The 16,912-nt window shown below is 37.2% G+C and overlaps 1 protein-coding gene across 3 annotated transcripts in view; it reads right to left on the minus strand.

Moving 5' to 3' along the window:
* Positions 1-14,209: 14,209 nt before the first annotated feature.
* The window catches only part of LOC140788988 (ribosomal lysine N-methyltransferase set10), a 28,487-nt gene continuing 25,784 nt past the window's right edge, over positions 14,210-16,912 (minus strand). For 2 of the 3 annotated variants that reach the window (XM_073138555.1, XM_073138553.1), the window contains 4 exons: positions 16,201-16,316; positions 15,672-15,764; positions 15,120-15,287; positions 14,210-14,672 (listed from right to left, as the gene is read on the minus strand). In XM_073138555.1, the coding sequence (XP_072994656.1) occupies positions 15,143-15,287; positions 15,672-15,764; positions 16,201-16,316 (354 nt within the window). In that variant the 3' untranslated portion in view covers positions 14,210-14,672; positions 15,120-15,142. Of the gene's footprint in view, positions 14,673-15,119; positions 15,288-15,671; positions 15,765-16,199; positions 16,317-16,514; positions 16,569-16,912 lie in introns of those variants that run through there. The other variant, XM_073138556.1, reaches the window with a different exon arrangement.

Genomic DNA, 16,912 nt, shown 5'->3' on the forward strand with positions numbered 1-16,912 from the left:
TTGGTTGCCGAAATAGTACTCCTTTTCTCCGAGAAGGCGGGAAGCCAAGTTAAATAAATGCTTGGGAATTTTATTAATAGAACCCTCCCTTTTATGTTTATTATGGCCGATATTATCCGAGTTTTTGCCTTATTCTTTAGGTTTGCAAATCAAACATGGTATCCAGATAGGTGAATTATAAATTTATTTAGGAGATGACTTCTAATTCAATTAGATGCCAATATTAGAGTTGAACAATTTTTATTTAACATAGAAATATTTTAGACACTCGAAAGTACTCTTACACTTGCTAAGGATACTAAAATTCGCTAATTGAGTTAGCAATTTCTTATTGAACAAAATTGTTGTCTCCAAAAGTAATTTTGTTTGACAACACGCACTCTAGAACTCACTTTGTAACTTACTTATTTTGATACAATAATATGGTGTGCCGACCTAGAATGATCATAATTCTTATTCAATTTTTATCTTTTATTTATTAATTAGAAACATCTAGAATTAATATACCCCAATAATTGACTGCCTTAACAGTATAGAAATAAGAAATCATATTTTTCTGCTATGATAAGTATAGTTAACTCATGTAAACATTAACTCCAAATTAGATAAATCAATCTGAGTTCTTTTCTTTCCTTTTCTTTCCTTTCCTTTCCTAGTGACTCAAACGGCATTTTGTCATTCTTAGTAAGGGGACTTAACTTGCTCTTAGCGATTAATTGGTAAAAAATTTGGAAGGAAAGAAATAATAAGATCTTTCGCCACACTGTATAATCCATAATTCCTCACTCTCCCCTCTAGCATTCCCTATATATTCTTCATTTTTCTTTCTTCTTTTTTTCTGAGATATAATGGGCATAGCTTAGTTATGAATTAAGTGGGAGAATTTATAGAGGAATGAGGAGAAAAAGTATATGCTATAAGAGGGATGATGATAGGGCTCTCATTTTTTCTAAAGAGCATTCAACTCAAAAGAGAAAGGCAGCTGAGATGAGAGCCTTATTATTGAAAATCCTATTGTTGTGCTTGCACCGAATCTTCCGCCAAATGGTGGAAAGAAGTGTCTAGCTTGTTTGATCGGTGGTCCAACCTATATGAGATATACGAGGAAATTTCAGCTTAGAAAAGAATCTATTGAGGGTCGTCGTATAATTAAAGAAAGAAAATGTATTCCACCAATTCAATATCCTCATCATAGAGAACACATAAATGAGGAATAGTAAAATTCTTTTTAATAAGATTCGATCTAATATGAAGCTTGTCGACATGGGCTAACTAGAAAAAGATTTTTAATTTAGATGAGGAGAAGAGCACCATATTATGTTGAAGTTAGCAAATCTCAAATCCAAGAAGTTCAAGAAATGATAAAATGATATAACACAGAAAACTCTCCGATCAGAGAATTGGTCCACGTTAACTCCTTGAATCAAGTTTCTATCTTTTGTAGCTCAAGCGCAACTACCGCATCTGATCTTCTAACCTTTGAGAATAAGATAGAAATGGCTGAGAAAGTCATCCTACTATGCCCTTCCATAATAGTGATATCTGAGATCTTTGCCGCTAAAAAAAGCCTAGAGAAATAGAGTTTGGAGGGAGATTTGAGAGGTTCATCTATTAATCCAGATGTTGATTTAAGCTCTATTTCCAAGACATTTCACACATGTAGCGTCGGAAAGAAATTTTTTTAACCTTTGCTCTCATTTTTGGAGGGAGAGTACTCAACACATGGGCCATAGAAAAGTTACTGAAGATATCCCTTTCTTTGATAAAGCTAGAATGGGTAGGAAAGATTAAATCATTGAGCAAGAGGATGAGATGGTTGGCCAAAACTTTAGAGATAATTTTATAAGAACAATTAATGAGTCAAATTCCTTAGCTCCTTCACATTTAAGGATAAGAATTAAGAAGGCCTAGGCACACCATTCTAGGGAGAGATATGGATTGTTAAGATGGTTGAAGATTGATAGGTCACGGAACAATTCCTTAAAGATCTGAATTTATTGTAGGAAGCAGTCCACGTAATCGAGGGAACATATTCACCACATATTCTCCCATAGTCATAAAATTATGAAACTAAATGGAATCGATCTGTAACTCTCAGATCTACGTTTTTTGTATTTATGCCCTTCGTAGATTTAAACTGCAACTGGAACGAAAACACGATATATTACGGATGATGGTGGTGGTGACGGGTGGAGTGAAAGTTAGGGTTATGGATGATAATTAAGATAAGGGTGGATGGGTGATGTTGTTTGAGGGATAAAGACGAAGGGAAAGAAGTTGTCGAGATCCTAAAGAAAAGGAAGGACTCGACAGACGAGGGAGATTAGAAGTTAGGAGAGACTTTGCCAACAGTAGAGGTAGTAGGTTGGTGGAGAGGGAGGAGAGAGATTAGGGTAGAGAGAGAATAGAGAGAAGATAGGAGCCAAGAAATCAATAATCTAATCGCATTATGATTTTGGCTACCATCCACACTTTTATAGAGTCTAGCCAACGCTTGTTGGCTAATAACAATAACTAATCCTAATCCTAGTGGAATCCCGCCGATCGCATTCGAACGCACAAAAGAAATTATATGTCGATGCCAATGCGATGCAAGCGTTCGAACGCGCATTTCGCGTTCTCTATTTTTGTGAACCTGATGCAGGCGTTCGCAAGAATGTTGAAACGCGACCCCTTCCGCATTCGAACGCGACCTATATAAATTTTATTTTAATAAAAATAAATAACTAGTGCAATAAGAAAAAGACTTTAACAAGGTATATCAGCATACCACGCTTCCCCCACCTTGCCCTCAAAGTGTAAAGTCGGGGAAACGCTCCAAGATGTCCGTCTCCAACTCCCATGTAGCTTCATCAGATGACTTGTCAAGCCACTCAACTAGAATCTCCATATCTAATCTGGTACCATAACGTCGTCGGCACCTAGCAAGTACTCAAACTGGCTCTACGATCTCTGTCTCCTCCAATGGCTCTGGTAGAACTGATCCAACGACCTTATGATCACTAATCCGCCCCCTCAGCAATAAAATATGGAAGACGAGATGCACTCTCGACCCCTCTGGCAGCTCCAAATGATATATAACCAGACCGATACGCTTTAACACCCGAAACAGACCAAAGTAGCGATGTGCTAACTTTTGGTTATGCATCGGATGCAAGGTCACCTGTCGATACAGTTGTATCCTCAGAAACACCCAACTATCAATGTCAAAATCCTGTTCTTGATGGCTACGATCATAAACTTGCTTCATGCAATTTTGAGCAAGTTTAAGATGGGCACACAACCTCCTCAATGTGGCGGCTTTATCAATCAAAGCTAAGTTCACCTCCGTTCAATCTGCAGATGTCACTGGGTCATAAACGCGTAATGTCGGAGCCGTGCGTCCATACACTGCCTCAAATGGAGTCATGTCAATACTGTTGTGGTAGGCAGTGTTGTAAGACCACTTCGCTCACGGTAAGAACTCCAATCATCGTCTCGGCATCTCTCCAATAAAGCACCTCAAATATTGCTCAATACCTCGATTGACCACCTCAGTTTGGTCGTCCATCTATGGATGGTAGGCCGAATTGAAGTTCAATTGAGTCCCCTGTAATCCAAAAAAACTCTATCCAAAAGTCGCTCATAAATACACGATCATGATCCGAGACAATCGTATGTAGCATGCCATGTAACCGAGCAATATCTCTCATAAAAATTTCAGCCACTGACTTGGCTGAAAATGAATGTGACAATGCAGAAAAGTGCGCATACTTGCTTAACATGTCAACGACTACAAAAATAACTGAATAACCACATACCAGCGGAAGACCTTCTATGAAATCTATAGAAATATCTTTCCAAACATGGTTTAGCATTGATAAAGGCTATAGTAATCCGGTTAACTTTAATGTGGTTGCCTTAGCCTTTTGACAAACTTCGCAAACATGAACAAAACTCCTCACATCTTGCTTCAATCCTGGCAACATGCAACTCTGAGATATCCTTTTATAACTCTTCAAGACACCCTCATGACCAGCCTCTAGAGTTTGGTGGAAGTGCTCCAACAATTTTTGCCACAATCCATCATTTGCGGGCACCCGAACGCATCCTCGGTCCAGCAGCAAACCGCCTCGATTCTCCAACTCTGGATGGTGCTTCGGATTATCCAACACTTCCTGTAACAATTTCAAAACATCTGGGTCAGATGTACATGCATACCTTAGCTCGTCAAGGAAGGGAAAGGTAGGAGAAAATATGCTGCGAGCTTGGCGGTATCGGGTTGGCGCGATGGTGCATCCGCCGCTCTATTTTCCGTTCCCTTCTTGTATTGGATTTCATAATCATACCTCAGTAATTTTGTGACCCATCTCTCTGTGGCCGGAGTGTGTATACGCTGTCCCATAAAGTATAGAAAGCTTCTTTGATCAGTTCGGATAATGAATCACCTACCGATTAAATAAGGCCTCTAATTTGTCACCGCATGCAGAATTGCCAACATCTCTCTCTCGTAGGTCAATAATTACTGAAATTTTTGTGATAAAGCCTTGCTAAGAAAGTCTATGGGATATCCTTTTTGCATTAGTATAGCTAGCTCCTATGCCAATTCCTGATACATCACATTTCATAACGAACTCTTTAGTGAAGCCCGGTAGAGCTAGAATGGGCGCCATTGTCATTACTGTTTTCAGTATTTTAAAATCTATAGTGGCTTCATTCGTCCATCTAAAAGAGCCTTTCAACAAAAAAGTGAGAGGAGCAGCGATCTTGCTAGACCCAGCGATGAAGCGACGATAATACCCGGTCAGCCCCAAGAATCCTTGCAATCCTATGGTAGTAGTAAGTATCAGCCAAGCGGTCATGCATGCTACCTTTTGAGGATCTGCCGCTACACCTTCTATTGAGATGATGTGGCCTAAATACTCCACTTGTGGTACTCTCCATAGGCACTTGAACTTCTTAATCTTCAGTTGGTTTTGTTTCAACAAATTCAGCACATCCTCCTAATATTTTTTCCACTATACAAAATCGTCATATGTCTTACTCATCCATCCACAATCCATAATTATAACCCTCATAAAAATCAAAATAGTCTCTCTGCGCATATATCTCTTTGCATCAATCTCCTAATCTCAAATATATCTATAAAAGATAAAAAAATCCCAAAACTATGCTATATTTGTTCAGAATAACCTCCACTCTACTGATAATAATCCTTCTGCACAAAATATATATTTCCACATATTTAAAAATTTTTACACTTTATCACAACATATGAACATGTCTATATATCCAATATTATGCTCCACAGACTATAACACCTCAATATCAATAACATCAATGCATGATTTTAGTAATACCTCTTCCTATTCATTAGTTGCTCAGATAAATTCTCAATATACCAATATCACAAATTATTTCTATCAATATCGTCAAGTATCAAAACTTAATAATCTTGACATCACAACCTAGATCTCTATCTTAACCAATTAACTAATTAATATTTCACTTATAAAGATCAATTACTAGCGTGCGGGGCCCGTCACGCACAGATACCCTCTTGTGCATATATAATCATGACATCATCAAATAATACTTGCTAATATATTCATACTCGCATAATCTAACACCAAATAAATCATATTATCAACCAAATAAATCTATTAACATATGAATATTTAAGTCCACAATAATATATACCAGACTACTACTTAATCTGGCAGGACCCATACAGGCCACAACAAACTATCAAGATACAACTAAACAATTAATACACGAGTGCACTATAATCTGACATGTTCTATATAAATCATCGTCTGATACAATAAAATACAAATATAACAAATAACGATGCAACTCAATATCTGGTTAAAATATCTTCTATATCACTTCACGTTTATAGCTCACCTCATCTTTGCTTTAAAATATCTCATCAGGATATCTCAAGTCGGTATAACGTACCATAATATCTTTGGGGGTTAGAAAAGAAATAAAGAGAGTTATGAGCAAAAAGGCTCAGTGAATAGACCTTACCCCGAATCAGTGATGTTAAACAGAGAGTAAATCATGCACTAGATAATATAAATCAGAAAGAGCATCATGTCATAAATGAGTATATAAATGTATCATCAATGATATATAAATGAAAAGTAGATAACATGTCATAACTGATAAAAGTATATAATCAGATAATCAAATGATAATGAAATCATATGCATTTCTTAACATCTTAGTCATCAATGTCAGCTCTATATATCATCATCATACTAGACCACTGTGCATAGTCAACACCTAGTATCCAGTCTCAACATCATGTTCGAAGGATCAAAATATACTCCGCCACTCGCAAGGGTATCTAACACATGCATACTTCTGCTAGTCTATCACATGCACACTCATGCTAGAGATCATCTCGGTATACAATCATAATAGTAGAATCATCTCCAATCATCTCCAATCATCTCTATATATCACCAATGTATTCATATCCCAGATCAGCCTAATCAAATGCATGATAAAATATGCTTGACTGAAATTATCTCTAGATAAAGTCATATAATCATGCTGGAGGCCAAAATATGCATGTACATAATATATAATATAACCTAATTTGAGAAAGGCATCTAAGGGATAAGACTACTCATAGTCTGATCAGAATACACGAACCACGCATCTCTCACGTCCATTAGTCAAATATCAACTCATCGTCAAGGCCCACGAGGTCTCACATAAGGGGGTTCGGGGTCTGAAAATATTTAAGTAATATGATGTTAGCCGTTTATCGCATTTAGAATTCATTGGTGTAAAATATAATAAATTATTTGATTTTATTAAATAACTTGATATACATTATATATATATATATATAATTATGATAACCTTATTCTAATTATATATTAGGCATATAGTAATTAATCTCTTTAAGCATAAAAGAATCATATATACAATAATATAATTAAAACATATGTACGTAAAATAACTAAATATAATTCAATTATTTGGATTACTTAACTAGTTACTAATCATACATATAATAATCATTATCCATAAATATAAAAATAATTATTTGAGCTTAGCATTTTATTGCATTGAAAATAATATATAATAATAATAAGGTGCTAGAAACACATTGTATATTCAAATATATTAAATATATGCATGTATAAGCATACATAAACATTAATAGAAACTTATATAATTTAATTATTTTTAATAAAACTAACTATATAAAATATAAGATTATTATCGATATGATTACATGTATTAATCTAATAAATAATGGCTAAACTATATATAATCATATGCAAGTATTTATAACTATAATTAATAAATTATTATACTAAAAATACTTAGCTAATACTTATACTAGTGAGAGTAAATTATCAAAATAATCTACCATCTAGATAAATTGATTTACCTAAATTTTAGAAACTAAATCACATAATTAATGTAAACAAATTAAAAGGAAGCAATCACTTGACACAGTTCTGGGCTCGGCACTGTCTGCTATAGTGCTGGGTGGAAGCTGAGGAAGAAGAAGAAGAAAGAAAGAAAGAAAATAAGAAGAAGAAGAAGAGAAGAGAAGTAGGAGGGGAGGGAAGTGCGGACCCGGGCCGGCGGGGAGGGCACCGGCCGTTGCTGGCCAGCCAGCGGTTGACCACTCGTCGGCGGCTTGGCTTCGACTAACCCGAGCTTGAGTGTGAGTGAGAGAGAGAGAGAGAGAGAGAGGAAAAGAGCTCACTGACGCTCGCGGAGGTGGCGGCGGTGATTTCCAAGGATGGCAGCGGCGGTGATAGGCTGGCCTCGGCGAGAGAGAGAGAGAGAGAGAGAGAGAGAGAGAGAGAGAGAGAGAGAGAGAGAGAGAGAGACCGAGAGAGAGAGAGAGTGAAGGAAAGAGAGATATAGAGGGAGAAAGAGAGGCGGTGGAGGGGAAAAAAGGTGGCGGCGCTGGGGCCCACCGCGGCCAGCTGGCCGCAATCGGTTGGCTACGGCAGCTGTAGGGGGTGCGTGGTGCCTCACCATGCAAGCTGCATGAGCAGCTTGCATGGGCACGAGGACAACCACAGTGTGGCCGGCCACGTCGTGCCCAAAACTTTTAAATTTTTTTTTGTGGGGAAGGTTGTTATAGAACGAACTCCATCAAGCTGCACATCTTTGTTTCCTTGTTTAAATTTCATCCACATGCTCCGGAAATCAAATGTGACGGGTCCCAAACTTTGTAACCACTAAGTGCCAAAGACAATCTTCACTCCTCACAGTACCAACGGATACAAGTCCACAATGATGTCGTGTCCTTGCACCCGTATACCGACCCGACGACACAAGCTCTCCGCCCGAAGCTTCGTGCCGTCTCCAATGGCAACGTCAAACCCCGAAGTCGATTCAACATCCAAGCCCAATCTCCTCACTAACCTCTTGTCTAGAAAGTTGTGTGTACTCCCCGAATCGATGAGGATATGCACACAATGCCTTCTAACGAGTCCATCTATCCGCAATGTCCTCAGCGCGGAAGTACCCAAATATGTATGCATCGATATTTCAGCTTAGACATCTTCCTCCGTGCCCTCCTCCACGTCCTCCTCATGGACCTCCTCTGAACATTCTCCATCATCAATAACCTCCTCAACCTCCTCGAGACCATCAATGAGCATCACACTCTCGATCGGTTTGGAACACCGATGACCAGGAGTGAAACGTTCATCACATCAAAAGCAAAGACCCTTTGCTCTTCGCTCCTCCACTTGGGTAGGTGTGAGAGTTTGAACGGGGGTCTTGTGCCTCCCATAACATCGGAAGAAGGTCTCAAAGGTGATCGTGTCTAGTACTAGCAGTCACTGTCTTTAAACCCGCAGAATTTCCAACCGACATTCTAGGCGCAAACCGCCCATCTCGGTTGCCCAACTTATTTTTGTTGCCATCTTGAGAGTCTTATGCTTTTGCTTCATCCTCACAGCCTTTTCAAAGGCCTCCTCAAGAGTGGTAGGACAAAGAGCACAAACATCCACATGTATCTCCTCTCGCAGCCCTGAAATGAATGTGCTCATCAATGTTGGTTCGGGCCAAGGTGGCTCACAACGACTACTAACTTTTTCAAATTCTGCTTGGTACTCCAATATGGTCATCTTCTGAATCATCTTGCTTAATGTGGCAGCAAAATCTTCATATGCCGCTGACCCAAATCTGCGTGTAATCTTTTCACAAAAGTCAGCTCAACTAGTAAATCCTCCAGCATGAATAACCGATCAATACCAATGCAATGCCATTCCTTAGATGTGAAAACTTGCCATTTGGACCTTTGCGTCCTCAATTGTCCATTGACAATCAAAGTATTGCTCAACCTGAAACACTCAATCCGTTGGATCACCACCTTAGAATTTTGAAAAGTCCAAGCGTGCGGTTCTTCCTCGAATAGCATTATCGAGTTCACGAAAGATCCTTGGTTCAGGTCTGAACCTTTGTGCATGTTGATCTCCTTCTCTAAATCCTCGAGCATATCCATCACCATCTCTGAAGAGATCAACCTCATCCTCAAAGTGCCAATCCTCCTCATCAATGAAGCACATTAGTGCCGCATGCCTCTCTGATTCTACCATCGCCGGTCTTGGGTTTTGTATCGGAGGTAGGGGATGATGTGTAGGCATATGTAAAAGAGGATCATTGACACTAACATGTCACACCTGGACCTGTGGGGTATCAGTTCGGTGTGGTCCCACCGCTGGTCCTTCTTGAGGCACCGATCTTCGTCGAGGAGATGACGAAGCCGATCGGTTCATGACATATTCCTTTAAAGCATTATGATCATTCTATATTGCGTCAACTCTCTATGCAGCAATGTTTGGAACATGCCCCTGAGTTCATCCGCTAAGCCAATGTTCACACCCATGGATGTTGGTTGACTCGGTCCTGTCGTGGTCGCTCTAAGAGAATCGGCCTCACAGTTAGGATTATCGTGGATTGAGTCCTCCCTTATCGATGTGCTCTCCATTGGTCTCCTTGTTGATGTCATCTTTCTTATTTCCACCATTAATGAAGGTCTGAGGTTCGCCTGGCTCTGATACTAATGATAGGTCACGGAACAATTCCTTAAAGATTTGGATTTATTGTGGGAAGCATTCCGCACAATTGAGGAAAAATATTTACAAAATATTATCCCGTAGTCAGAAAATTACTAAATCAAGTGGAATCGATTCGTAACTCTCAGATCTACATTTTTCGTATTGACGCCCTTCGTAGATTCGAATTGCAACTGAGACTAAAATATGATATATTGTGAATGATGGTGGTGGTGCAAGTGGAGTGGAAGTTAGGGTTATGGATGATAATGAAGATGAGGATGGATAGGTGATGTTGTTTGAGGGATAAAAACGAAGGGAAAGAAGTGGTCGAGATCCCAAAGAAGAGGGAGGACTCGACAGACGAGGGATATTAGAAGTTAGGAGAGACCTTACCATTGGTAGAGATGGTAGATTGGTGAAGAATGAGGAGGGAGATTAGGGTAGAGAGAGAATGAGAGAAGATAAGAGGCAAGAAATCAATAATCCAATCGCATTATGATTTTGACTGGCATCCAAACCTTTATAGATGCTAGCCAGCAAGCCTTAATAACAATAACTAACCCTAATCCTAGTGGAATCTCACCGATCGCATTCGAACGCGCCCAATCCTGTTCGAACGCACAAAAGACGTTCTCTGTCGATGCGAACGCGCATTTCACGTTCTCTATTTTTGCAAACCTGATGTAGGCGTTCGCAAGGGCAACCTATAGGAATTTTATTTTAATAAAAATAAATAACTAGTATAATAAGAAAAGACTCTAATAAGGTGTATCAAAGATCGAATGAGATTCGATTAAATTGAAGCCTAGTATCACTTGAAGAAAAGTGTTGAGAACCTATCGAGCCTCGAGGCTTTGTCAAAAAAAAAAAAACTCAAAAGCCACCTACTTAACCTCCTCTTCATTGAAAGGCTGACAAAAGAAAGTCTAAATCAATGTGTAAGAAAGACATACTCTTTGCTTGAAGAAGTCATGAAAGTGATTCTTGACAAATGTTGACTCTTATATATTGTGATTTCTCCTCTCTCTCCTTTGTCGTATGATTTTCCTTCTCTTAGAAGAGATCGAGAAAAATGATATTCTCCCATTTGCATAGAATCTCCTCTTCTAAAAGGATTTTATTTAAATTGGCTCGATTCTGGCCCCAACTGACAAATCATCACTCAAAACCGGGGCTACTTCCTCCTAAGCATCTAATGATAGAATACTTTGCTAGAATAATTTCTTTTGAAGTCTTATATTATAGAAGACCAATCATTGATCTTTAGACAGAAGTGAAGCTTAAAGAGAAAGAAAACATTTGAATTCAAACTAGAGGGTGCTGAAAGACATGAATCATTAATGAGAGAGTCAAAGCTATCTTGTTTAATCCAAAACTTTTCAAATCTGAAAATTTTAGGAAGAAGTCGAAGAGCAAAAGTGTCAAGCTTGAGAGGATTAAGATCAAAAATCGAGACACAAAGGAGATCAATCTCAACTTAAGAAGATGAGGAAGAGATCAAGCTTGGATATAGTGGCCAGGGGTCTTCTTCTTCAAGTATAGTTTATTCTGCGAACTAGAAGATCTGAGTCCCTGTTTGCGGAGAAAAGAATTGAAGAGACCTTCAGAGTAGCAAAAGAAGCTAGAGTTACACTCTAAGCCAGAGCGGGTGGAATTAAAGTCCTTTACGAATGCACTAAGGTGCGAGATTATTTGAGGAAAGAGAGTCCAATTCAACCCAAAACTCTATTTTAAGATTGATATCAATAAGGCTATAAGCATTAGTGATTAAATATTTGTTCATTGAGAAATGATCAAGGAGGAGGACAAAGAGAGAAATGCCCTCCACTCCTAATGATTTTGGAGAAGAGAAAAGAGTTCCAACTCGTGATTCTCAGTCCCTTAGCGTGTCCAAGAGTCCAACAAAGAGTTAGAACCAATCAAACCCAAAAAAATCCTGAGTAATGTTGGTAGTCTTGGATTCATTAATACAAATGATCCCACAATTCAAATTAAATAATAGATCCTTTTGATGTCTTCTTTTGTAAAATACTTTAGATCTCCTCTAAGAAGAGATCCTTGATATCTTCTTCTTCTACTAGGTTGATGCCAACTTAGCAATTATGATTCCAACTCCAGCAACTAAACTCTCCAAGCGAGAAAGAGAAGAAGCCTGAAAGAGTTGAGATAGGAGGTAGTCACATTAGTAAGGTTCTTTGTTTGTATATAAAAAAAAAATTGGGTATATATATATATATATATATATATACACCAAAGTTCAGAAGCACAAACTCATGTTCAGATTCTTTGCAAAAGATAGACTAACAATAAATCAAACTTTCTCCCTTTTTTGTAATATTTTTTTTTAGGATTAGTTGAATATTTCCCTTTAGCAATTTGATGACAAAAAACCTACAAACTAATTCAAATATCTAAATTATAAAATTATCTATATCTTTTTAACAGAGCCGAAGCAATCACAAATAGTAGATACTACGTGAAACGCATGTGTAGAATAAACAACATATATATCAAATGTAAACATGTCATATGATAATTGTATACGATAACAAGTTGCATGTTCGATTCAACTATAAGACAAGTGATTGTCAAATTTAAAATATTCTCTCTTTTGTGAAATTATCAAAGAACTATAAACTAAGAAAAAGCTAAGCAAAAATCTCAAGTTACAAATTCCAACCTCAAATCTTCAAAGTATGCGACATCAAACTATATGAATCCCCATAAATCTCAAGTCATATCCAAAACAATTTTATTCATTTTATTTCAAGAGTTGCGTTAATGAAAAAAACATTCTATGGATGTAAGAATACTTTTTGTAATAAGTCCCTCATAATTATGAAATCCAAAGCAACCCCAACTGTTAATCAATTATAGTATCTCAATACTTCAATCTAGTTAAACACCTAAACAAGCTATATTTTTAAACAAAACAAAAGAAACTCTACACTAAACTCAAACCCAACTTAAAGTCACTTTCACACAAATGCTAGGTTATTTTGCTCAATTTTTTTTTTTATTCATCTATATCTTTTTATAAAATGAATACTCTAACAAAACGACGGCTTTTACACACGCGTTAGGTAACAATACATTTACATTTACATGCACTTTGAAAGGAATTGTTTTTTAGTTGTGTACGGTGTCAAATTGGATAAAACTAGGATGACTTTCACACACAAGTAATGGTATCCTTCTCATTAACCTTTTCAATGTCAAAAGCACAATGTGAGTGAGACTAAGTTAGATTGTTAATCAGATGAAGTCACACATACTGTTTAAACAAATCTAACCCAAACGGGTGCAAACTGGTTCACCTCCTCCACCGACTAGAAGTCAGGCTTCCATGGATGGTACCAGATTAAGAATTTGGCCATGAATAGTCAAGGACCCTCTGAGAAATTTTATCTTCTAAATCCAACTAAAAGAAGGAAATACCTTCATCAACCACATCCAAAGCCAATAATGACCATGAGATAGGCCAAAATTTGGCCAAACTTACCAAAGAATTTATTGTAAAGCCCAATCACCACTCTTCACGACTACTCCAATAGTTCTACATAATCCTAAAAAGCCATGTTTTTGCTGGCAATGTCTCAGATTTACGAGGGCAGTTCCTCAGAGCAACTTGAGCCCGAGTTCCTAAAGAATTTCCGACAAATTGAGAGACTTTCGACGACTCTAGCTCCACCTCCCCCAAGAATATAAATCTTTGTATATAGCGCGAATATATTATGTATATTATGGTTATTTTTATTAATATTAGTACTTTAAATCTAATCGAGGGTATTTTAGTCATTTGATATAAACCATCATCAATTTTCAATGCAATTTCACTATTCTTAATTACTTTAATATCAATTTTATATCACATCACATATAGTTATTACTCTTTATATTAAAATACAACTAAAAATAGAATAACTTATACTGATATTAACTCTCTTCCTTTAGTATAAGAAATTAGAATAGTTTTTCTGAAATTGGTTTTATTCTGCGAGTAAGCAGAGCTTTAATATTTTATATGAAGGGTGAAATAGAAGGGTGAACAAGTTGTTCCTTAATTTCACTCATCCTAAAATGAGTCAATGATGACATCAGTTTGCGGTCTTCGCTGAAGCAAATTGATGACAGCAAAAAGTAATATAAGAATATCACAGAAGAGCATCAATATCTGGGTTCCAAAAGTTGGTTAATTTATTCAACAACTCTGTTTGACCATCAAAAGAATAGCACATCACCTAGCTAAGATATGCTAGTTCTTAGCAAGAGGTTAAATAAACCACAAAACCAAATGATTAACAGGGAAACATATTGTCTAACATAAAAAAATCAAGAACTGTCATGCTTAATCTGCAATTTCTAGGTCAGCTACATATGCTGCTGTTTCCTACCAATTCTGGTAACTGAAGCCAAGAATTTTTCGCCATCTCAATTATCCTCTGCCACCTTAACAAGAAATTGAGATGCAAAGGCTCCATTATTTTGATGAGACTTATTCAGAGATTGGAAAGAACTGATGCACGCAGGGCACAGCCTCATCAAGCTGTCTATTGTTCTAATCGAAAAGGCTTCATTGATCTCAATGGGACAAGAAGATTTGATCTTCAGTTATCCTTCAGGGAGCGGAGCTGTCACCTGAGCACAGAATAATTCCTCAGTATTCAGCAAAGAGCACCTATCATGCTATTTAAGAAACTGAAAAATTATAAAGAGCTGATGGCATGATTAATTAACTCCTGATTAAGTGTGATCCTTTCTTATAAGCTTAGAGGAATCACTTAGAAGTTAAAGGACATCTCTAATTTTCACAGATGAGAAAAGAGAGAGCGTATGGGTAATGATGTAAAACATCCTGCACAAGTTTGAAAAGAAAAGGAGGAAAAAAGAAATGCTAAAAGATTAGGACAGCAATTTAAGGAGCTTTCTCTCGAAAAATAAAGAAGTCAGCATGATTAGGGAAAAAAAGAAGTTATGTGAACCAATAAAGACTCAAGCATTCCACTATACATTTAATATGTCCTACGTTGATTTTAAGTCAATTAACTATGTGGTTGTGCAGAAAGAAAAGCTTATTTCACTTACGCCATGTGTATAGACTTAAAGAGTCAGGACTGTTCTTTTGCACACAACTCCAAAGCATGTTCTGCTTCCCTCAAAAATAAGCTAGTAAGCTGCTTTTGTCCTCTTCTGTAGACTATGCTAGACCAGTGATTTCTCCTCGACTGGTCATCACTTGTCTTCCTGCTTTTGCTGTGACAGTATAAAAATGTCAAAGCAGATTAAAAATACAAACAACTTCGAGGTACAAATAACTGCATCAAGCAATAGACCTACACATATACAGCAGATTTATAGCACCAAACTGCATATTTACATGGTAAATGCTCAATGCATGGTAGGATTAGTGCCCCTAAAAATGCAATAGAGTAGAAAAATCAACTTGATGGTGAGCGAAGCTAATACAATCTAGGAGAAAGAAGGTTCCAAAGATTAGGAAAGATATGGTGGAGTCAATCTTGTTATTTATGTGACCTTGAGTGTTTGTTGATCAAGATTAATCACAATTCAGGTTGTTTCAGTAAGCAAGATTTATTCTGGACAAAGACTCAACATATACATTTAGCTGTAGCATACCTTTTATCATCTTCAAGGTCCTCAAATTGGAACTTCTCCAAAAGCTCATTGTCAACTGCTTCACTTCCAGAACCCTCTTCAAGTTCTGTCATCCTTTCAAATGGAATGATATCACAAATCAGAGGGAGAAGATTAATAAGAGGAATCAATTGCAATGAACATCTTAAATGAGCTAAGCATAGATAGGAAATCCAATTTATTAGAGAAGCCCAGAGAATCCTTTAGCCTGATATCTATGGGAATACATGTTAGACCATGTAAAATAAATTGTAAGTTCTAACAGTCTATACGTGATGGACTATAAAGAATTTCTACCTACAGGACATCAATCTAAGCAGCCCACTTAAGCCTAAGTCCCTATCAGCTAGAGAATTCAGCTCAAACAGATCAACCAAGAATTGTTGGAAAGAGATCCTCAATTATTTGGTAAACAGCCAAACCATTTTCATTCCTACAAATTGAAATGCCTTCATAAAAACAATGATATAAGTATCTTTATCAAATTCAACAAATAAGAATGACTTGTTACTTGACATGAAGAAGATCAACAAGCAGCTGCAAGGCTCCATAATCCCCGCAAACTTCCCATATAGCTGTTTGCACCTCTCTGTCAGACAGCTGTCTATCCTCTCCAGATCCCACAAGCTTCCAATGTCAAAGATAGTAAAATGGTGTGAGATATGTAATATGCATATTACCAAGAGTCAAGGCTTCTGCAAGTGCTGAAACCATTAGACATGTAGAAAAGGACACTAAAATAAAGCTACATCTTCCTACTTATCCGGGTAAGTATAAAGGTCTAGAAAGGGCAACCATAGAAAATAACGGAGATTGAAGAATGACCTGATACCAGGAAGGTAGGAAGACAAATCCTTTGTATTATTTGAAGACAGCAGCCTGCCCCAAAGATGATAGTTTATGAATGTTGTAATTTTCTTGATCCATTAAATAAAATAATGGTTTTTCTTTTTTTTTGGTATATCCACCCCCCGCAAAGTTTCTTATTTGCATGTTTGTCCTTCTAAATTTCATGTTTATGTGTATACCCTTCAAAATCCATGGTTTCCTTTGAGGTTAGTTTTTGACACTTATACATTAAAAGCTTAGGATTTAGCAGACGAAAAAACATATCTTAAATAAAAGGAATATATGTTACAAGAATAGGGCATTTCTGTCCTTTTATAGTTAATATGGTGAAACCTTAATAGTTATTACACTTAGGGATATCCATGCAAAAGACC

The sequence above is a fragment of the Typha latifolia genome, chromosome 5 (assembly GCF_019914945.1).
Source record: "Typha latifolia isolate L0001 chromosome 5, TyphaL0001v2, whole genome shotgun sequence".
Lineage (NCBI taxonomy): Eukaryota > Viridiplantae > Streptophyta > Magnoliopsida > Poales > Typhaceae > Typha > Typha latifolia.